This window comes from Colias croceus, chromosome 13, assembly GCF_905220415.1.
Source record: "Colias croceus chromosome 13, ilColCroc2.1".
Classification (NCBI taxonomy): Eukaryota; Metazoa; Arthropoda; class Insecta; order Lepidoptera; family Pieridae; genus Colias; species Colias croceus.
This window is the reverse complement of record NC_059549.1, coordinates 128,239-148,627: the sequence shown is the minus strand read 5'-3', so window position 1 is coordinate 148,627 and position 20,389 is coordinate 128,239. Positions and strand designations below refer to the sequence as shown.

Here is a 20,389-nt window from a genome sequence, read left to right as displayed (position 1 = left end):
TCAGTTTGATCCGGCAGACTGATGCCAGAATGATGGATGAATAACACGGTATATTTTGAACCATCAGTCCGTCAGTCAACCGGTTAGATGATAATTCTCCCGTCATTCTGAGCAGACTGATGGACTGCTCACTGAACTGACGCCAGACTGAGCGTGTAACCTATCTATTAGAGGTTTAGGTATGAATATGTTGATTTCGTGTTTTAAATTGTAGACCCGTACGTCACAAAAATAAAGACAGAATCGTTTAATGATGATTTTAAGACCAAACTTTGCAATTATTTTTATCGAGCCGATTTCGTCCAATTATGTATCGAGTCCATCCATGGTCTACGAATTAATATGATGAATATGAACATATATTTTTTTAATGGGCTAGAATAAATATCGTTTCTAAAAAACTGTTCAAATAACTTTTAAAAAAATTGGGTCTTGTCAGTCTCTTAATAAAAGTGTTAATAAAGGGAACACAAATAATACAACTTTAATAGGCTCACTCATGATAATTTATTTTGTTTCATAAACATTAAAATAAGAGTACTTATAATATAAATTAACAAATTAAATCTGTTGAAGTATAAATTACTCTACAATAAATACCTAAAAGAACAAATACATATTTTTCAATATTTTATTTATTAACATTCCATGAATTACAAAAAATATAATTTGAATGTTTCGGTAGGTACAAAATTCGTATCTAATCACTCATTATATCACAACGTTTACGTTATTCATATTACAATATAATATTTCATTTTATAAAGTACAAAATACTATATTAGAAATTACATAACAAAGAACACAAGAATAAATATTCGTTTAAAATCTATATTTCTCTAATTTACACAGAACATAATTATATTTTGAATTAGAAATATCCTACTAAATTAAGTCCTCTTATATTTCACCAATCATTATTACTGATATTTATAGGGCATCTATTATAATCACTTGCAGTATCACAGAGCTAACTCATAATGCACATATTAAAACACCATTAAACAACACCAATAAACCGCCGTTTGTCTGTTATAACATTTAATTTTTTATAAATACCATTATGATTACTGTTAAAATTATTCTCTATATTATTTATTTCATAACTATTTCCTAAGTTTAATCTCAAAACTGTGACGTGGCCGTGTTGGGTTTTTCTTTGCCGATGTTTTCGGCTTCAAGTATAGTGTCTGGAAGGCGCACGTTGAGGGTCTCTGGCGTGGTCATCATCAGAGCAGCCGCCATAAGCGCAGTGGACCCGAATAGCACTGAAGGTAACCAGTCGATGTAGATGGCCTGCAATTTGATAGGAATTAGTTAAGTTTGAATTAAAGTGACAGAAGATTGAATGCTCTAAGCATTATATCGTATTGAGCTATAATGAATCTGGGTACATATTTATAAAAAAATATTCTCGTCTAAGAAGAAGTCTGTATTTTATTTTCATTGTAATGTATAATAGTGCATTGGGGGAATTTCGAATGAGGGGTAATTTCGGAAAATTGTGAATACCACTTCAGAGCATCGCTTTATCGTAAGTATCGTGAAGTAAGGGCATGAAGATATACATATAGGTTTGATATTATTAGCATACATATTTGCATAATCTAACACTAGTTACTTATTAATTGAACTTATACGTATTTACCCCGTGGCCGGAATTACCCCAGAATTACCCCAATGCACCGTACACACACAACTAATAATTTTGCTGCAATAAGTACAAGCCTTGCGAAGAGAAGAAACTAATAGTAGGTACATGAGACGAGATATAGAAGATAAGAAACGTAAATTGAAGTAACTCTTAAGCAACTTACAAGCAGCGGCATCTGCGGCGCCACGATGGATCCCACGCGGCCGACCATCGAGCAGAAGCCGAGCAGCGAGTGGCGCGCGTGCGTCGGGAACAGCTCCGACGTGTACATGTAGATGCCGCTGAAGGCCTGCGTTATGGCGATCTTGCCCACCAGGTACAAGAGCGTCACGAGCCAGGACATGCCTGTTGGATAAATATTTATTTTGATATAGAATTTGCTATTTTAGAACGGTAATATAAAAATGTTTCATATGTAAATTAACGCACCAAGACATGCTGCATGTGCATATGTATAACACATACAATGTAGATTACGTAAATTAGGCAAGTGGCAATAATGTCAATTGTCAACTACAGAAATTGTAGTTACTAGGTATCTTGAAAATTTAATTTTAAAGTTCAAACTTTGAAAATCGTAAAAAAATTACCTTTAGGAACAAACGCGATCGCGATACAGGACACTCCGCAAACCATGTAAGCAATCAGCAGAGTCCGCTTCCTTCCAATCCGATCCAACACTAACGCATTAGTGACCACCGCTATCACTTCCACACTGACCACCAACATGAAGTTCGTATACTTGTCTCCCGCCAGAGACACAGAATTAATCGCCAATCCATAGAACACGAACGTACAAGTAATCCACCACCAAGAACAGATGGCCAATCGTGACATTATTATTGGAGATTTCACCACTTGCATCCAAAGCCCTTGTTCCACTGGTCGTTTCTCTTCTGTCTTCACTTTTTCATCAACGGTTGTCAACTGACGCATAATTTCCTCTGATAGCGTCACCTTGTTCATTTTAGCGGCTTTCGTTATTATTTTAAGCGCTTCTTCTTTCTTTCCTTTAGAGAGGAGCCAGCGTATGCTCTCTGGTAAGAAGTATATGTAGGATATGAAGAGAAGGGACGGTGGGTAAGCAACGAGGATAAACGTGCGCCAGTACTGGAAGGTCTTTGCGAGGAGGGCAAAACATAAGCCGCCTATGACTAGCACGATGCCCAGGAACGCAGTTGTTAGCACTCGCTTGTCTTGTCCCAAGAGTTCGATAGCTAGAAAGAGAAATAGATTATTTGTTAGCAATACTTTATTATTTTTTACTTACAGACGTAAGTACCTAATTATAATTAAAGCTTCATATAATTAATCCCCTACAAACTTCCGAAGTATATTTTACAGCTATATTTTAACAAAAAACAGAGCCAAAAAGACATACAGTGTGATGCGATAGACAAATTTCATCATGATTGTGAAGGTTCTAAGAAAATATCAAAAGCGTTAATAATACTTACTCAAAATATAAGCAGCAGGGAAGGCACTGGCCCCCGCTACAGTCTCCAAGAATTCCACAATAACATACATTTCGTAGGAAATGGAAAAAGCTTTGAGGGAACCGATCGCGCCCACCAGCGTGCAGCTTAGCACCAATGCTTTTTTGCGGCCCCATCTGAATTATACAAGTACTTTTTAGTTACTGATTTTCAGTTATTGTAAATGTTAACTGAAAGAATAGTAGAAGAGAATAAAGAGAAGAAAATTATCAGACCATTAAAATACAAATTTGCGAAAGATGTTGCGGAATAATAAGACACCAATAAGAACAAGACAGGTTAACGAAAAAAATAAGAGATGAACATCAACCGAGATGCAGTCCCACGAGTAGGTACTTCAATATCAATCACTGTTCCATAACAATCGTCGTTTATTTTTTCCTTAAACTTTGTATTGTACCTACCAAGAAACTTAAAACAATTAAAAACAAAAATACCTGTCAGATATGTATCCTAATAAGGGCACAGAGACCAGCATTCCGATGTTGTGGATGGTGCCTACTAACGTGCGCTTCCATTCTTGACACGCCAAATTGAACTGAAAGACAAAAGACGTAAGGTTTATTATGGTAAAACGTAACATTAGAATAAGAATTATTAATGTAGTTTAAATTTTATATTCTTATACGAAAATATAAATATATATTAATACAACTTCTGTTACTAATAGAAAACTACATTACCTATATAAAAATAAAAGAAACGTTTCTTTATTGTAATTCAATATTATGTATTGAAAATAAATTAATTATTAACCCACATAAACTGTTTCCCAAGCAATTAGGTGCTATTTAATGCGAATCAATTCGAAGACCTATTAGGTGTCTGTGATAGGATAATAATTGTCAATTGTTTAATCTAAAGAATTCAACTGAATTACAGACGCACATTGAGTTAACATTCTCACGGCGAAATAAGGACACTCTTATTTGTGTGGGTGAAACTACAACAAACCTTATAATATTTAGCAGGCAAATAAATTATTTCTAAATTTATGTTATCTTTTCAGTAACGTCACTAAAAGTGAAACATTTACTTAAATTAATTATTTCATTTTTAACGATTAATTCCCACAATTTGCAAATTAGCAACTTCAACTGCTACAAGTTACAATAATTATTAACTTATAGCCAACTTATACCTGAACCAACATAAGTATATTCCCCTATTATTTTAATACATCAATTATCAGCAATTACTGCTATCAAGCCCAACAATGCAAGAGATGTATTGCAGATACTGTACCTCGTTTATTACATTAGACGTCCTAATACAATGATAGTTGTTGGAAGTGATCTCATGCTTCGCAGAGCACGATAATTCCACTCTATACTTTATAATATCATCACATTTGTGCCAACAATACACGCTCTTCAGCTTGTTATAAGTTGCGTAAATTATATTTCATACTTTGTATTGTTACTTCTTGATGGAACTGTATTTAGAAGTACCTAGTAGATTATTAAATCAAACTTGACACATTTACTAAAATCAGCTGCATTATGAGTGGGAATTTGAAGTTATTTATATGCTAATCTAATGACGAAGATGAGAATAAAAAGTATCGAAAGCCAACTTAATATTTACTCGAATTCATTTGGATAAACATTCAAATGTATTTATAGATTTGACTGTTTAACAATAATTGTTAAACCAAATATAGATTTTAATGTTTGACAAATTTTAAATAGATTTGAACGTTTGATATAAGGTGTTTCATAACAAAAGGTTTCGAATATTTGTTTTATTTTGCGTAACACGATACACGTGGGTACCTATGTCATTCAAGGTTTCGTGGGATTAGCAGTTTAAATGTCAATGTGAATAGGATTCAAGTTAAAGGTACAGAAGAGGAAAGACAAAAGATTGCTTAGAAATTATACATTAGACACATAAATATTGAAAATACTGTAAATTATCTTTTTCTACCAATTGCCGATAGGTAATTGTCTGCAGATGATTTGAATCTAATGTATTTTATTTTCAATTGCCAGACCAGGAAAAACTAAAACAAGTTTGTTCGGAGCTTGATTATTTTTTATCCTGGATAATCTTTGAAGGTCGATTCGAATTCAATTCAATAAAATATTAAGCAAAATATATTATGGCACAATCGCTGCTAATCGTCAACAACTTTTAAGGAGGTCATTGAAACTTTTATAGTACCTAACTCTTAATAGCCTTACCTACTTATGACTCTTTTTTTAAGAAGCATCGCCCACAAACATTTAATTCAATACCAAACTTTAAAACTTATATATTTAAAAGATGCCAGATAGGTACTTCTGTAAATCCTGTATATAGGATCAAGGGGGTAACAATGTTTGTTTGAACGCGCTAATCTCAAAAAATGTGAAATTACACTTGAAGAAGTTTTGAAAATAATAATGAAAATTTGTGCATATCATCTGGTATAATGCTAATTAAACCCATACGAACAAAAAATATACAATCTAATATACAATATAATAGATCTTAGATATGTTGCAAATCTTAAACGTTAAATTATAGATACTTTGCCGAGGTCAACCTGATCATTAACTGCTTGCATTTTTATTTGTTTAAATAACGAATAAAATAAATATCAATATGTTATATTGTATAGCTTTGTTGTGTTTATCAGATTTCTTTATTAATCAATAATGTTATACGATTTTCAGCTAGTTAATTACACAGAGTACCAGACACACAAATTACACACAGTTACAAGTGTTTATAGACCTCTTAACATCGGGTGGCTCATCTGCCCTTTTGCTTGTTCTGACATTGAAAAAAAAATTAAACAAATCATTTTTTGCGTATTTCTACGCTGCGAGCTGCGACAATTAATTCAAGGGAGTGTGGCATCATAACGCATTATTTGGTTCATTGGTACTGTACGCACAAAAAGAGACCTTACCAAACTGCCCTGACCTCATTGAATACTAGTATATCAAATAAACAACTGCAACTTCTATCATTGCAAATTAATTTATCACTTCAATGCAAAATATCGATTGTAATGATTTCTACATTTATATTATCTTTCTCATCAACAGTATTATTAGTGGTCAATTAATAAACTCAATTACTTTGCCCTCACATAACTACAAGTTGAGGATTTCCCTGTAACAACTTTATATCAACTAGCCGGCTAACATGTATTCTCAGCGTATAATTAAGGCAATTATTAGTACAGTCTACTTTATTTGCCTCGGATAAGACATAACTGCTTTTATTTATGTTAATAGCCAGAATATGCCTAGAAGACACAATTTACCTGTAACCAAGTTTATTTTTCATAATCCTACTGACCACGTTGACCAATATCAGTTGATATTATCCAACTGGACAGATAGCATTTATAGTAGTTACAGTGTACACATAATATTTAAACAAACGATTTAACTTAAAACTAACCTCAGCAACAATCGTGTCCTTTGAAGCATACAGCCAATGGTCACAGGGCCGCAGTTCCTCCGAGAAGCTGTCGCAGGCGTCCACCGGAGTGCGCGCGGAGCAGCGGCGCTCCTGGGTACCTTCTGGTAGGGCCAGCTCGAGCCATGGTGGGGAGTACTCCGTGCTGTTGGATAGCTCGCATTCTGGGATCACACATCTGGAATTAATTGCGTCTATAAAAAAAACCGTAACACTTTTCTATCCGCGTGACAACGCTTGCGCGTCGGATTTAATAATAATCGTGTTTAAAAATCGTTGATAAGTCTTTCATTTCTCTTGCCTGGATCAATAAAAGAATGTTGAATAATGAATAATAATAGTGTGATTTATTAGTACCTAACACTGCCTGCGTTGTTTTGCTTTGTGTTTTTATTGTTCACGTTCATTTGTTGTGCAAAATTGTGTATGATGGCACAAATGATGATGGCGTAAGTGACAAAACAAAATAATATTGACTTAGGAAGTCAGGATTATTGAGCACATTATACATTTTTAACCGCGGTGTTAACAAACACGGATCTTATGAATGCAAACAGTCTGAGATTTTAAATGAGCAAGTTGCTTATTTACGTGTATACAGGGTGTCCCATTATCGGTTTACTAAGCGCGAAAGGACTATCACTTGTAAACTTGCAAACACTGATCACGTAATAAATACATAAACAACAAAATTATGCCAAAAGTTTTTTACTAAATTTTTCCTGCTTTCTTCTCTAGCTTCGCGCAGCCGGCATGTAATGCTTCGCTTATGTGAGCATTTTTTCTATGAAAACATAATCTTCAATGATAGCTCACGTGTGGGTGGCAAAGTTGGACGGGTTAGGAGTGTACACAAAGAGTTTTTAGAATTCATCCATTTGAAAAAATAAATGCATCTGGAATTTTATAAGTATTTTTTACGTACTTAGCGTATGCAAAACTTTAACCTCCTTAAGCTTAGAATAGGTGTGACAACCTGTATAATAAGATAATAGGTATAAAACATAGAATAAATAGTATCATTGTGTGCAATGCTATTAAAATGGAAATACCTGTCATCACAATTGACAATATAATGTTTTTTGGTCTATCATCATTACCTACTTCATAACAACTACTACTACTACTGTTTTTAAGTTACGGTATGTCGTTAGTCAAACGAGTTTATTTACAAAAAAAAATTGTTACGATTCAACATAAGGAAAAACAAAAAAAATATTAATAACAAGTTTACTATTTAATATTTGTTTCAATTTTAATATTCAACTTGTTTTTTATCCAGTTTTTTACATATTCAAGAGGATGTTTCTAATTTAAATTTATTTATGGATCCTAAATTATTCTCTCATGTGAAAAATTAAAGCCTTTTTAACGTTTGGGCATTTTATTCTTTTACAGATAACTCACAATTATTAACCTTAAAAAAATACTCTAGAAAATACAGTTAATATTAGGTTAAATTTAATTCTCCCTGTTAAAAAAATGAAATTATACAATAAAGTTCTATTATTATTCGTTTACTTTTCTTCTTCTTAAATTATCCAAGAAACAGAAGAGGTTTAAGAGGAATTATACATATGTCATCAACCCAAGAAGTTAACATTGAAACAAAAGTTAACAATGTTTACAATTTTTAGTGCAACAATATGCATAATTCGGAATTGTCTCACGTACCCCATAGTTTGTTATCACTCACGCTTCCGTCAATTATTGCGTGTGCACATGTTAACATTAGCGCCTCTTTCGAAGTCTAAAATGTCACTATCACTTCATACTACATAGGTAGATAGTATATAAAACCAGAGACGCTTTCTCTGTCCCTATATTCTTGTCTCTTTATATGCTTAAATCTTTAAAACTACGCAACGGATTTTGATGCAGTTTTTTATAACAGACAGAGAGATTCAATATAATTATGAATAATAAATGAGTAAATGCCACCATGTCCATGTACGACTTGTATGAGGAACCACAATAACATTAGGTACGTGTTGAAACATTTTAACAGTTCATTCACGTATCCCATTCATTCAACACACATTAATAAGATGTGTTGCATAAGAGCCTAGTGAAGACGTTCAATGAGCAATTTCCTTTCGTCAATTGCAACTAAATGCAGTGAGATGCGGTTTACTAAATGCTCTTTAGTGACAATATTTTGTCACAATCTCGTATTCAATGCATTGCAGCCTGGAATACCATTTTTATATAATAGTTACAATACTTCGAGCAGAAGCAAGAATTTTTAAGCCATTGGATGAAGAAATCAAAAGCGAAAAATCATGTCAAATGTCACACATTGAGCAAGAAATATTCATAAGTGTGTTGCTTTTAAAATCAATATTTATAGAGTTTTTAGAAACATGTAATTTTAGAGAGAAAGCAAGAAAGCATGTGACGAGTAATATTCTTATTTCCTGATAGTAATATATAGCTTATATCATGTATACCTATCTTAAGAATAAAATATAGTAGTGTTAAATTATTTTATATATTAGGTAGGTATATTGTTTGAAATATAATTACAATTTACAATTATTATGCTTAATGGACGTCGTATGACAATCGGATTGATCTTTTTTTAAGATGATTTAAAAATACCTACAAAAGGAAACAGGAAAATTATTTTCATAAAAGTACTCGATCATTGACCTATTATTTGTTATCTAAAACATGTAGGTTCTCTATTGGAACTAAACGATTTTGCATAAAAACCGGTTTTATCTGAATATCCAATAACCATGATATCTGACCGTATTTATATCAACTTTCGAATTTATAATAATATGAAATCATAAACTCAAACTCAAACATTTATTTATTCAATTACTCTTCGAGAAGCACTTTTGAAACATCATTACATATTTTTAACATTTACCACCGATCTATCTAATATAGGTTTAGTTACTTATATAAATCAAAGGCGATGAAAAATAAAATGTTTGTACCATAAAATTTCTCTTTTCCCGCAGGTGAAGATGAGCGCAACAGCCTAGTAGGTAGTTAGGTATTATAATAGATTTGCTTTTATTGTAACTGACTCCTTTAGACTTGATTTTGACCCACGTTAAACTCAATTAAAACTGTTAAGATTCAATTAAAACTTTACGTACCTACACTTAGGTATCAAGGATCGCTGACAATAAAACTAATACAATATTATAGTGTAACTTGTAGGTAATAAATAGGTAATTGTAATACTAACACTAGAATAAGATTTTACTAATACAATATGGCCTATATTAGTTGTTATTGATATAATTAAAAGCGAAGTACCTACCTAGATAAATCATCGAAAACATAGGTAGTTAATATGACAATCGATTAAGTTCCTCTTAAAAATAAATTTGTGGATTATGTTGATTGTGATTGTTAATCAAGGAGAGGACGCCGAATAGGTAACGTTTGAAGTAAAAAAATAATTTTAAAAACTTACAACCAACACTTGTTTAATTCTGTCTATCTGTACCTAGGTATACTGAGGTACACAATATTATAAAAAAATAACATGTCGATTAAAAAAACGTTGACACGTAAATAAGGTCGTAGTTACTCAGAAAAAATGACCAAAACATGAACTATATTATTGAAATAAAAATCATCAAAATCTTTATTAATTTAGCAAATTAAAACACATACCTGTACGACACATCAGCGGCTAGAAACACATAATTCATTCCGTATATAGCTGCTGAAAAACCCGCTAAAGCGATCAGGAAATAGTTCATAAGGTGATAGCGACGGAACTGCCCTAGCTCCCGCAGCAACGCATCCGTATCCACACATGTCTTCCCTTGCGTCATTTTTAATTACACAAGTAAATTAATCACTCAGAAATATTATTTTGTTTACACAACTATTTCATATTTAGGTACGTATAAATAATCGTTAAAAATATATAAACGATTTTTAAAGTTGTCAATGTTATATTGAAATGGTCGAAGTTATAATCGTCATGATAGCAAATTTTGTTAAAATTAAAAGCTTGGTATCGCGAAGGCTACGATGCGTGCGCGCATGTGCACACGGCGTGGAACATTGCGAACGTTCGGCGAATCACGGTAACTGGTAAGGCCGCATGCGAGTGTCACTAAAGGCTAAAGCGCAGAATAAATTATATAGAGAAAGAGTATATTATGTGTTTGTTTTATTAAAGTAAAATCACCTCAGTAGATTTAAAATTCATCAATAGGTAGGTACCTTCCCCACAGGCTTGCAGTGTTTTGGTAAAGGTCAAAAGTAGTGTCTAACATAGTATTTTTTTTTTTTACTTAAGATAGGGAAGCGCTTGACCACATCTCGCCTGATGGAAAGCTGAGATGCGGTCTAAGATGGTAAGTATTTTATATCTGCGTATTTCGCATTGTTAATGTTGTGATTAGCATTAATTTACTTTTACCTAATGCAAGTTAAAAATGTTTAAATTAATCATTAGTAAATTATTTACTTACTTAAGTATCTTAAATTAAAAAATTTACATGAGGGAAATTATTTTTTTAATTATCCAGAAAAGGCGATTAAATTCATTATCATAACGTTAGTGAATAATGATGTGACTATAAAGGTACAAGTCCGAGACGGGCCGCAGACCGCAACCGCAGGCGACACTGTGGCTACCGGCTGCGGTTACCGCAATGCTGCCTGCGGTCGCTATTCCAACTGCGGCTGCATGCCGTGGCTGCACAATACACAGAACGCAAAAGTCATAAGAATTCACCAATTAAAATATAAATAAACAAATAGTTGCCATGGCAATAATTGGCATTTGCATACTGCAGTCTGCGGTCGCTGCGCGCCGCGGCCGCACGCTGCGCGTTGCGTCTGCAGGCAGCAGTGTTGCCGCGCTTGGAATCAATTTCATAGATGTTCATAGAAACAAGTGCTGTCGCTTGCAGTTTGCTGTTGCAGTTTGCGGTCTGCGGCCCGTCTCGGACTTGTACCTTTAATTATCGAAAGTAACTATGTGAGTAGGTACCTACTTATTGATATTGTCGCGGACGAATTCCGACCTCAGGCCCGGCCCCTATGCATATTTCCACACTTATTGATGAACTAATAAAATTTCGCAGGACCACAGATATTATAGTTCTGTGGAAATTTCCAATTCAATTCATCTTTGATTTTGTTACATGCAGTACAAAAACCTAGTACTCATCTAAAGAACCAAACTCACTTGCCAATTTGCCATACAAATGACAATTCTGAATTCATGGATTTATTGTATACGCTTCATTTGTTATACCATATCTAATGCGATTTAAACCGTGGTCTGCATTGGATTAAAAAATAACCTTGAAATTCGAATATAAATCAATTATTTTATCAGTTATTTAATTTGTTGTTATTATAGGCGAGGTATTGCTCACGAGGTTTTTTACTAAGACTATTATAAAAAAAATAATGTCCGAAAAATATTAGGGAAGCATTAAAAAAATCTTTATGGGGTTAAATTAGTAGAAGGAAATAATATTATATGTTAACATGATCCAATAGTAAAATCTGAACCATACCAGCTATGCAAAACAGACGTAACGTAATGAATGTTTGAACGTAAAAATGTCATTTGAAACGTAGGTTATAAAATTAACTGCGTTAAAAACAACCGACTTCAAAAACGGAAAAGTAAAAAATAAAAAAGATTTGATATTATTAATTGCTACATATTATTTAGATGTGCTATTTATTAAATAGGTTTGATGTCGGTGCACGGGCTTAATACTAAGTGCTTAGTGTTTGGCACCGACTTTCGTTCCGTAGAACCGCGAACACACGTTGCGTATTATTATAGGCCTAGCCGTATTTGGGAATTGGGTCCAATAGATATTTATAAGATGTTATTGTCAGAGGTACTCAAAATGGATAAATAAACCATCCACGCGAAGACCGACATCCCCGCGGACGGAGTCGCGGGCGGAAGCTAGTAATAAATAAAGTGATTTGGTTTTGGAAACGGTGCCAAATTCCACGAATCATCTAAGTATTTCAATGAGTTGAGTATAAGGTATAAACGATATCTTCATTATTTTTTTAGGAGATACAAATAATAAAAAAGAGCGTATGTGCCGAACACACATGTCAGAAGTGAAAATCTTTCATCTTTGGCAAGATTCAGAGATACCAAAATCGTCGCCTTACTCCACACCTTACTCCATGAATCATGACGTGACGGTATTGTCATGTTTACTCTCTACGCGTTTCACTTTTAAAATCCATATGAGCTATCGGATATGAGGTATCCATATGAGGTATTTGTTTAGAAAATTGGCAAAGAGAAATGAAAAATACCGAAAATATTATGATAAAAATGTGCTTTTACCTGTAAGTCACATCAGCGGCCAGAAATATATAGTTAGTGTTGTAGATAGGGACTGAAAGTACTGCAATCGTGACGAGAAGATAGTTCAAAAGGTGGAAGGGCCGGATCTGCCCTAGTTCCCGAAGCAAGCTGTCCGTATCCACACATGACATATCTCACTGGTAAAGTAGTATAAAAAATTGATTTTTTTGGCTATTCTATGTGTTTTTTAATTTCTTTTTCAATGCGTTGTTTTTTTTAAATTTTTACGTATAGGCTTTTATTTAAATCAAAGGTTACACGCTGTCGCGATCTCGGTGCGTGCGCGCATGGCTTATCTAGGCGATCTATTGTCACGAATAGAGAATCTTTACTAAGCTATTTCGACATAAATGACATACAACATGGTTAGTCACCGTAAACGTAAACAGTATTCATTGAATCTTTATTAATTATGAATGACTATGAATGTAAAAATCAACGCTTTCGGAGCCTTCTGTTGTTTTTCGTAAAATTGGAATTCAGTGTTGAGCTTCACTATCATCACTACATAGTATAAATTATAAAACAAAGTCGCTTTCTCTGTCCCTATGTCCCTTTGTATGCTTAAATCTTTAAAACTACGCAACGGATTTAAATGCGATTTTTTTTAATAGATAGAGTGATTCAAAGGGAAGGTTTTAGTATATAATTTATTAAGTTTTAGATAAAGCGGGCGAAGCCGCGGGCGGTAAACTAGTCAGTTATAAATAGGATACAATTTCTCCTAAATCGCCGTTGTCGAAGAGATTTCAAAGAGAAGATGTTAAGATAAAAATTTATTCTATTTGTTATTAGTAAACCATACAAGCCAACATACTTAGGCCATATTAGTTTATTCTCAAGATTTTTACAAAATTTTGTTCCACAAATTGTTCCATGGCGAGCAAATTCCATTCAAGTGAAGCCGGGCCGTTTTGCTAGTTATTGACAATAAAAATGATAAACCAAGGCTAAAATCCTTTTAATGTGAACAGCTGAGTTGATTCATTTTGTTTAACATTGTAATAATATATTTTAATTAGTATTTAATTGCAGTCATGCAAACATGCACTTGTGCAAATATAAATGCTACTCAAAATGTAAATTTGCTTTTATAACATTAACATATATTTATTTAAAAAACTAAAAATGTATCGAAAATATTATTTCTTTTTAAATTTTTACCTAGGTAGTTACTTATATTATAGTTTGGCGAGTCATACGAGTTTTGGACTGAACTGTGACTGAACTTTTAGGTTTAAGTTTTATACCTGCTAACTGCTTAATAAAAATTATACCTACAAACTTTTGTTTTATTTTCATTAAAAAAAAAAATTAAATAGTATCGAAAATTTTGCCATATCGAAGATTTTCTTTAACCTACTTCAGAAACGTAAAACAAAATAATGAAACTGTGGACATTTTTACTTACATAGGCCATAAATATTAAATCATCGACTGGTTGAAATAATTAAAAAAAATCTGGAAGCCATCATTCAAATATGTTACGATACCTATGATACATTGTCTATGTCGTGATAACAGAAATAGCCAGAATTTTAGAAAACACGTCTGATGTTAAAAAAATAACACGGTATTACTTAAGTACGTAACTCTTTAGTAATCTTATCTAAATCCTCTGGGTAGTTTTTAAAGGTAAGCATACATAGGCACAGAAAGCCAGCGGGAAGCAACTTTGTAGTGATAATACACACCTGTAAGGCACGTCTCCAGCCAGAAATATATAGCTGGTGTAGTAAATACAGGACATGAAGCAGGCGATAAACACGAGCACATAGTTCAGCAAGTGGAACCTTCGGAACTGTCCCAACTCCTGCATCAACACTTCTGCGTCCACACCAACCTCCGCTGTCATTTTATACAAACAATTCGACTTAAATTAATGACTAGAAAACACAATGTAAATGTACGATACTGCTTCATAAAAAATTATTATCCAAAAACCCACTTTAAATTAATTTATGTGAGTGAAACATAATTAGAATTAAAATGAGCAGTCTATCAATTTTCACAGGGACTCAATTTCCGTAACTTTTCAACAGAGTTAGCAATAAGTTGTTTAAACCGTATCTCACACACAAGACGTTCAAACATACATAACGACCACATCCCGACGGACTGAGGGTCACAAACGATAGTTAAATTTAGAGTAATCATTGTTATCATTTGCGACTTCCAATCGGCTAACTCTTTGGATTAAAGTCGTGGGTTAAGTGTTTAAGCTGCAAAATGGACACCACCTTATGGTAATGTATTAAGGGCCACTGGGTGAAACGAAACATGAAGGACTGAGCACAAATTGGAAATAACACAAATAGGCTTAAAAACTATAGGTACACATTATGTACATTTTCGGTGTAAACCCCTAAATTTGCGGGCACATTATGCAAATTTAAACAAAATGTTCATAATAATAATAGGTTTGATAACCGGAAGCGCATAAATCACCTGGAATGAAATATGTACGTAAAGTAATCAACTACCTACTAAAGCCCCTCCTAAAGCCCCTTGATCCAATGACGTGACGGGAGAATGTATAGCATGACGAACTAACCATGCATTATGATTAGAGGATACCATAATCTAACCCTGATCTCATAAAGTCGCACACAAAGCAGGTCAACGGAAGGAAACAAATAATTCGGCATTGCGCCCACTTGTTGAACCAAGTCGTGTGCACGATCTTCCGCAAGCCACTTTTGGACACATGTCTTCATTTTGATATTGAACTTCCTTATGGATGACACTGATATTGTTATGCTTTTATAGCAAAAAAAAATAGTTGTAGCAAAAATTTCGAATCTGCTAAATGGTATATTTTCTGTAGGAGCAATAAAATTGTGGAACGTAGGTGTAGATTTCGACAGTCGACTAACTTATTTTTTTAAATATAATGTTGATATTTTTAAAATATTTAAAAGAGAAGATGCCACACATATACGATACACAACAAATACAAAAAGTGTTTGAAATAACTAGAAATTCAAGCAACAACCATAGTCGCCAACTTTATTAGCAGCATTCATTCTCATCGTAGATTCATGTTTTACCTACAGTCAAACTTCGTTATGAAATAACTGTAATTTGGATCAAACATTCCTTACATAAAATATAACAACCAATCACTATCTATACCTTGAATATCTAATTTACTTTTAAATTATATCATTCAATTCTATAATAGAAAATATTCATAGTGAAATGTTATGTCGACCATAGTTAATTAAGTGTAACAACGATTACAATGGTGCGCAAGGGCAGATATTTTATTTAACAAGGTGTTCATATAATTATAAACTATTAATTATTTGTTACTTAATAAATCAATAAGGTGAAGGTTTATAATAAGTGTAGACAATCTCACATGTCCATCAGATGATATGCGTTATGTCTTGCAACACTCGATAAGAAGTGCATACTGCATAGAATTTTGAATGCCGTATGATATTGACTCATGTTGTGGGCAGATCATTGTTAAAAAATATTCAAGGGCGTGTGGGTATGATAGACATTTATAGCCTAAAATGATTTTTTTTTTTTTTTTTTTTATTGTGTGATAGGGAAGCGCTTGACCACGATCTCGCCTGATGGTAAGCTGAGATGTGGCCTAAGATGGAGCGCGCTTCCCTAGAAGGTACCCGTTCACTCTTCGCTTGAAGACCCCCATATTGTACTCGTCGGGGAACACAGACTCAGGAAGCATGTTCCAGTCCCTCGCGCATCGTCGTTTATTAGCCTCTTGGCACGCCTCTCTATCGCCTCAAGCGCCTCCAGCTGGTACTTGGCGGAACCGTCCCAGAGGTGAGAGCAGTACTCCATGCACGATCGGACTTGTGCTTGATAAAGGTTGAGCAGCTGTCCCGGGCTGAAATACTGTCTCACCTTCGCCAGAATGCCAAGCTTTTTAGAGGCTACTTGGGCTTTGGATTCTATATACGAACCAAAGTTCAGAGTAGGCGTCAAGGTAATGCCAAGAAGCTCGAGGTGGTTGGTTATCGGCACGGACACACCCTGGAAAGTCGGAGTCAGGTGGAATGGACTCCGTTTAGCGGAGAATAGACACGCCTGGGTCTTCGTCGCGTTGAACTTGACCAGATTGGCATCGCCCCAATCGGAGACCGCCTGTAAGGACAAGTTCATGCGATCGACCATCGACTCTCGTAGAGACTGGATTTGTGCCGTACTGGTTCGTGCGCTGGATACATATCTCTCCACAACAGTGCTATCGTCTGCGTACCCATAGATACCGGGTTTCAGCAGATCGTTGATGTGTAGCAGAAAGAGTGTTGCGGAGAGAACTGATCCCTGAGGGACCCCGGCATTAATAGCCTTTTGGTCAGACGAGCAGCCATCAACGACTACTCGAAGCGACCGGTCTCTCAGAAAAACTGAGATCCAGGCGCAGAAACCGGCAGGCAGACCGTAGGATGGAAGCTTGCCAATTAGGCTATCATGCCAGACCCTATCGAAGGCCTTCGAGATATCAAGGGAGACAACAAGTGCTTCCCCATGATTCTCTATGGCCTCACTCCAGATGTAGGTGGCGTACGCTAGAAGATCCCCAGTGGACCGGTTTCGGTGGAACCCGTATTGTCGGTCACTGAGAAGGTCGATCGCTTCTAGGTGTGCCAGGAGCCTACTGTTCAGTACACGTTCCATAGTCTTACAGAGTATGGACGTGACTGAAATTGGCCTATAGTTGGAGGGGTCGGCACGACTGCCTTTTTTGGGCACGGGCTGCACGTTGATAATGATTTTTTGTGTTTAATGAGTCAAAAATCAAAATATCTTAAACTATTGACAAAAATAATCCCGAGTACTTAGGTACTTAGTAGGTACCTAAATTTATTGTGGAATTAAAAATAAATTTCTGCGTCGCTTCCACAGAACTATAGAAGTTCTTCCACAGAACTATAGAAGTTCTTCCACAGAACTATAGAAGTTCTTCCACAAAACTATAGAAGTTCTGTGGTCGCTTCATCTCTTTTTATTAAATTGTATCATGATACAATACCGACTTGATTTATTCAGATGAAAGCACAATAAATAACACTAACAGTAAGTAACTCCTGGCCAGTATTACACTGTTAACTTTGCTAATAATTACGCACCCTTAAAACATAAATGGCACTAAACGAAAATGTTAATTTTACAGTACGGCCGTTTTAAGATTTTTTAAAAATTGAATTGGTGATATGGAACTAAAAAAATATAAATATAGACTTGTGATCGGATTAAAATAACAGTTTGACTAACGCTGTTTCAGTATCCAGTGGCAAACAATAAAATTATTGATTATTTATTAATGGAGAAGCATTTTAAAAAAATGTTTAGTATTGTGTCGGTTATAGTTTTCTAGTTATTCAAAACTTTTTGCTTAATGACCTCTAAAATGTTATTTTTCCTACATTGTAATAATAACAAAGAGAGAAATAAAACAGTAGAATTACTAAAATAATAAAGAATTATATTTATTTGGCACATGCTCATAGTTTTCGGTCAAAATTACCACACATATTCATAATTAACAAGTCTGTTTGAATCTAGACAAAAGTATTGTCATAAATAACATTAACATTAAAATCTTGTTCACTACTTACTAATCAGTACAGTTATTAGAGGTATTTCAATTAATTTGCTAAGGTCAAATTCTTTCCAAGTAGGAACTGTTAAAGTTACGTAAAAATCAGCGTATCAAAGGTTTAATTATCACGGGTCAGTAAAAATCTTGCAGTAACTTCGTTAACCTTCTTCGGTTTTCTATTAGAGTTAATCTTTTTATATATTTTATATCTGGGCTTTATCTCTGTTAAGTTAAAAATAAGTTTTCGTGACTCTTCAGAAATTCTATCTGCGATTTTCAGACGACATGTACTTCCACAAGGTTGCTTAATCATTTTAGCTGGAAAAACGTTTTGAGTTTGAAACATATTTTTGCCTGTATTTATTAGTATCTTCACAATATTTGTAGTATGTAACGATCTTATTCTTTTTCGTTTTCTTGTAATTGCATCAACTGGCTGAGTTGGAGCTTCTTTTGCAGTATCGTTCATCGTTCCTGTGTCATTTGTATTAAAATGTATGATTTCGACGTTATCAGCAGGGTTGGAAGAGGCGACAAGATAACCATCATTCGGAGCAAGACTATTTTTAAGATTCGAATCAGCAGGAAGATGATCACTTATTTGATGATTATTAGAAACTTCAACAATCTGAGTGAAGGAAATGTCATCAATTTTTGCATTTGGTCATTCCTTTTACTTTACATTTTGGGTTCTCTGTTTCGTCATCCGGATTAGAAGGGTCGAAATTATTACGTGTGTCTATAGTACCTACTTTGAGTAATTTGTTGGGTTAGGTTATGGCCTTTGTATAGACAAAGCTGAAGCTGAACTGGATGATGTGCTTGAGGACGAAGATGAGAACGAGCTGGACGACGAAGACGATGACGACGAGTTTGAGTTTGATCTCCTGCATTTTTTATTTGATGGAAAGTTTGTTCTGTCATCGTCTGAGGCGAGAAAAAAGTTACCATCGTCAGTGTTAGTTTGGTTGTGATAAGAGCTTAAAGGATGAACTTCTCATGATGTTCAAATCGGACGCACTCATTGTTGAAAGCGGTTCAACAATATCGGAATTTCTTTTAGAAGCAGGCTTAGTAATTTGAGATCCATCATCGTCATCATTTTCTTTTTTTCTTTGATTGTTCTGAGTTGATAATTCTATTATACTTCTACATCTACTTCTTTTCGGATCCATGATAGTATAATACAAAAAGCCTTAAACAAAATGCCTTTTTTTATTATTAAATTCGAATAAAAACAAAGTCCTAATTAAAGTTAACATAATATAACTGACACTAATGTAATTACGCACAGCGAAAATTTAAAAGCATATTTATTGATTAAATGGCTCTTTAAAGAAAATGCCCGTTATTGAATTTCGTATAAAAACAAAATCCACACTAAACTTATTAAATAACTGGCATTATATTCAAACTGCCACTTATGCATTTACTCACTGTAAATATTCGAAAGCAAATTAATTAAATAAGTGGCACTTTACACAAAGTGCCAGTTTTTGACTCACCTCGACAAGGATTTCCACCGGAGACTTGACGCGAAATGGCATAGTGCCGGTTTATCAATTACCGACCGGACAAATTGTGACAAATTCATAAGTGACACTAGCGACATCTAGCAAAAATTTGACGCATTAGAGCTACCGGGATCTTTGCGTTAGGCGCGTTTCGTTTTATGCCTTTTGACTGCATACTTAACTCAAAAATGAATTTTTTTGTATAGTGCCACTTATGTTTTAAGTGTGCGATTAATAGAATGTTAGCTCTTATATTTTAATTCCTACTGCTTGATTGAAAATAGGTACTTTTGTCTTTTACTGCTAATATAAGAGCCAGCGCGCACGAGCAACTTTGTCTCCGCAACTATTTTGTCGCTCCCACCCTTGGACTAGTATGAAAGTGCG

At 34.3% G+C, this 20,389-nt stretch overlaps 1 protein-coding gene across 2 annotated transcripts; it reads right to left on the bottom strand.

Moving 5' to 3' along the window:
• Nucleotides 1–488: 488 nt before the first annotated feature.
• On the bottom strand, nt 489–13,119 carry LOC123696646 (organic cation transporter protein-like). Of its 2 annotated transcripts, none has more exons than XM_045642972.1 (7): nt 12,884–13,119; nt 6,550–6,745; nt 3,588–3,688; nt 3,112–3,266; nt 2,245–2,871; nt 1,818–1,999; nt 489–1,296 (listed from the first exon to the last, which is right to left on the bottom strand). In XM_045642972.1, exons 1-7 carry the CDS (start codon nt 13,033–13,035, stop codon nt 1,126–1,128), a joined length of 1,584 nt encoding a protein of 527 aa, XP_045498928.1. In that variant the 5' UTR covers nt 13,036–13,119; the 3' UTR covers nt 489–1,125. The 2 variants fall into 2 exon arrangements, with proteins under 2 accessions (XP_045498928.1, XP_045498927.1); XM_045642971.1 differs by lacking the exon at nt 12,884–13,119 and adding an exon at nt 10,207–10,619.
• Between the last annotated feature and the right edge of the window lie 7,270 nt (nt 13,120–20,389).

Excerpts from the sequence above, each read along its gene's own strand:
- LOC123696646 (XM_045642971.1), bottom strand. The coding sequence starts at position 10,370 with ATGACGCAAGGGAAGACATGTGTGGATACGGATGCGTTGCTGCGGGAG. Across the intron at positions 3,689-6,549 it reads AGGACACGATTGTTGCTGAG|TTCAATTTGGCGTGTCAAGA; the intron begins GTTAGTTTTAAG and ends TTTGTCTTTCAG. Across the intron at positions 2,872-3,111 it reads CCCTGCTGCTTATATTTTGA|CTATCGAACTCTTGGGACAA; the intron begins GTAAGTATTATT and ends TTCTCTTTCTAG.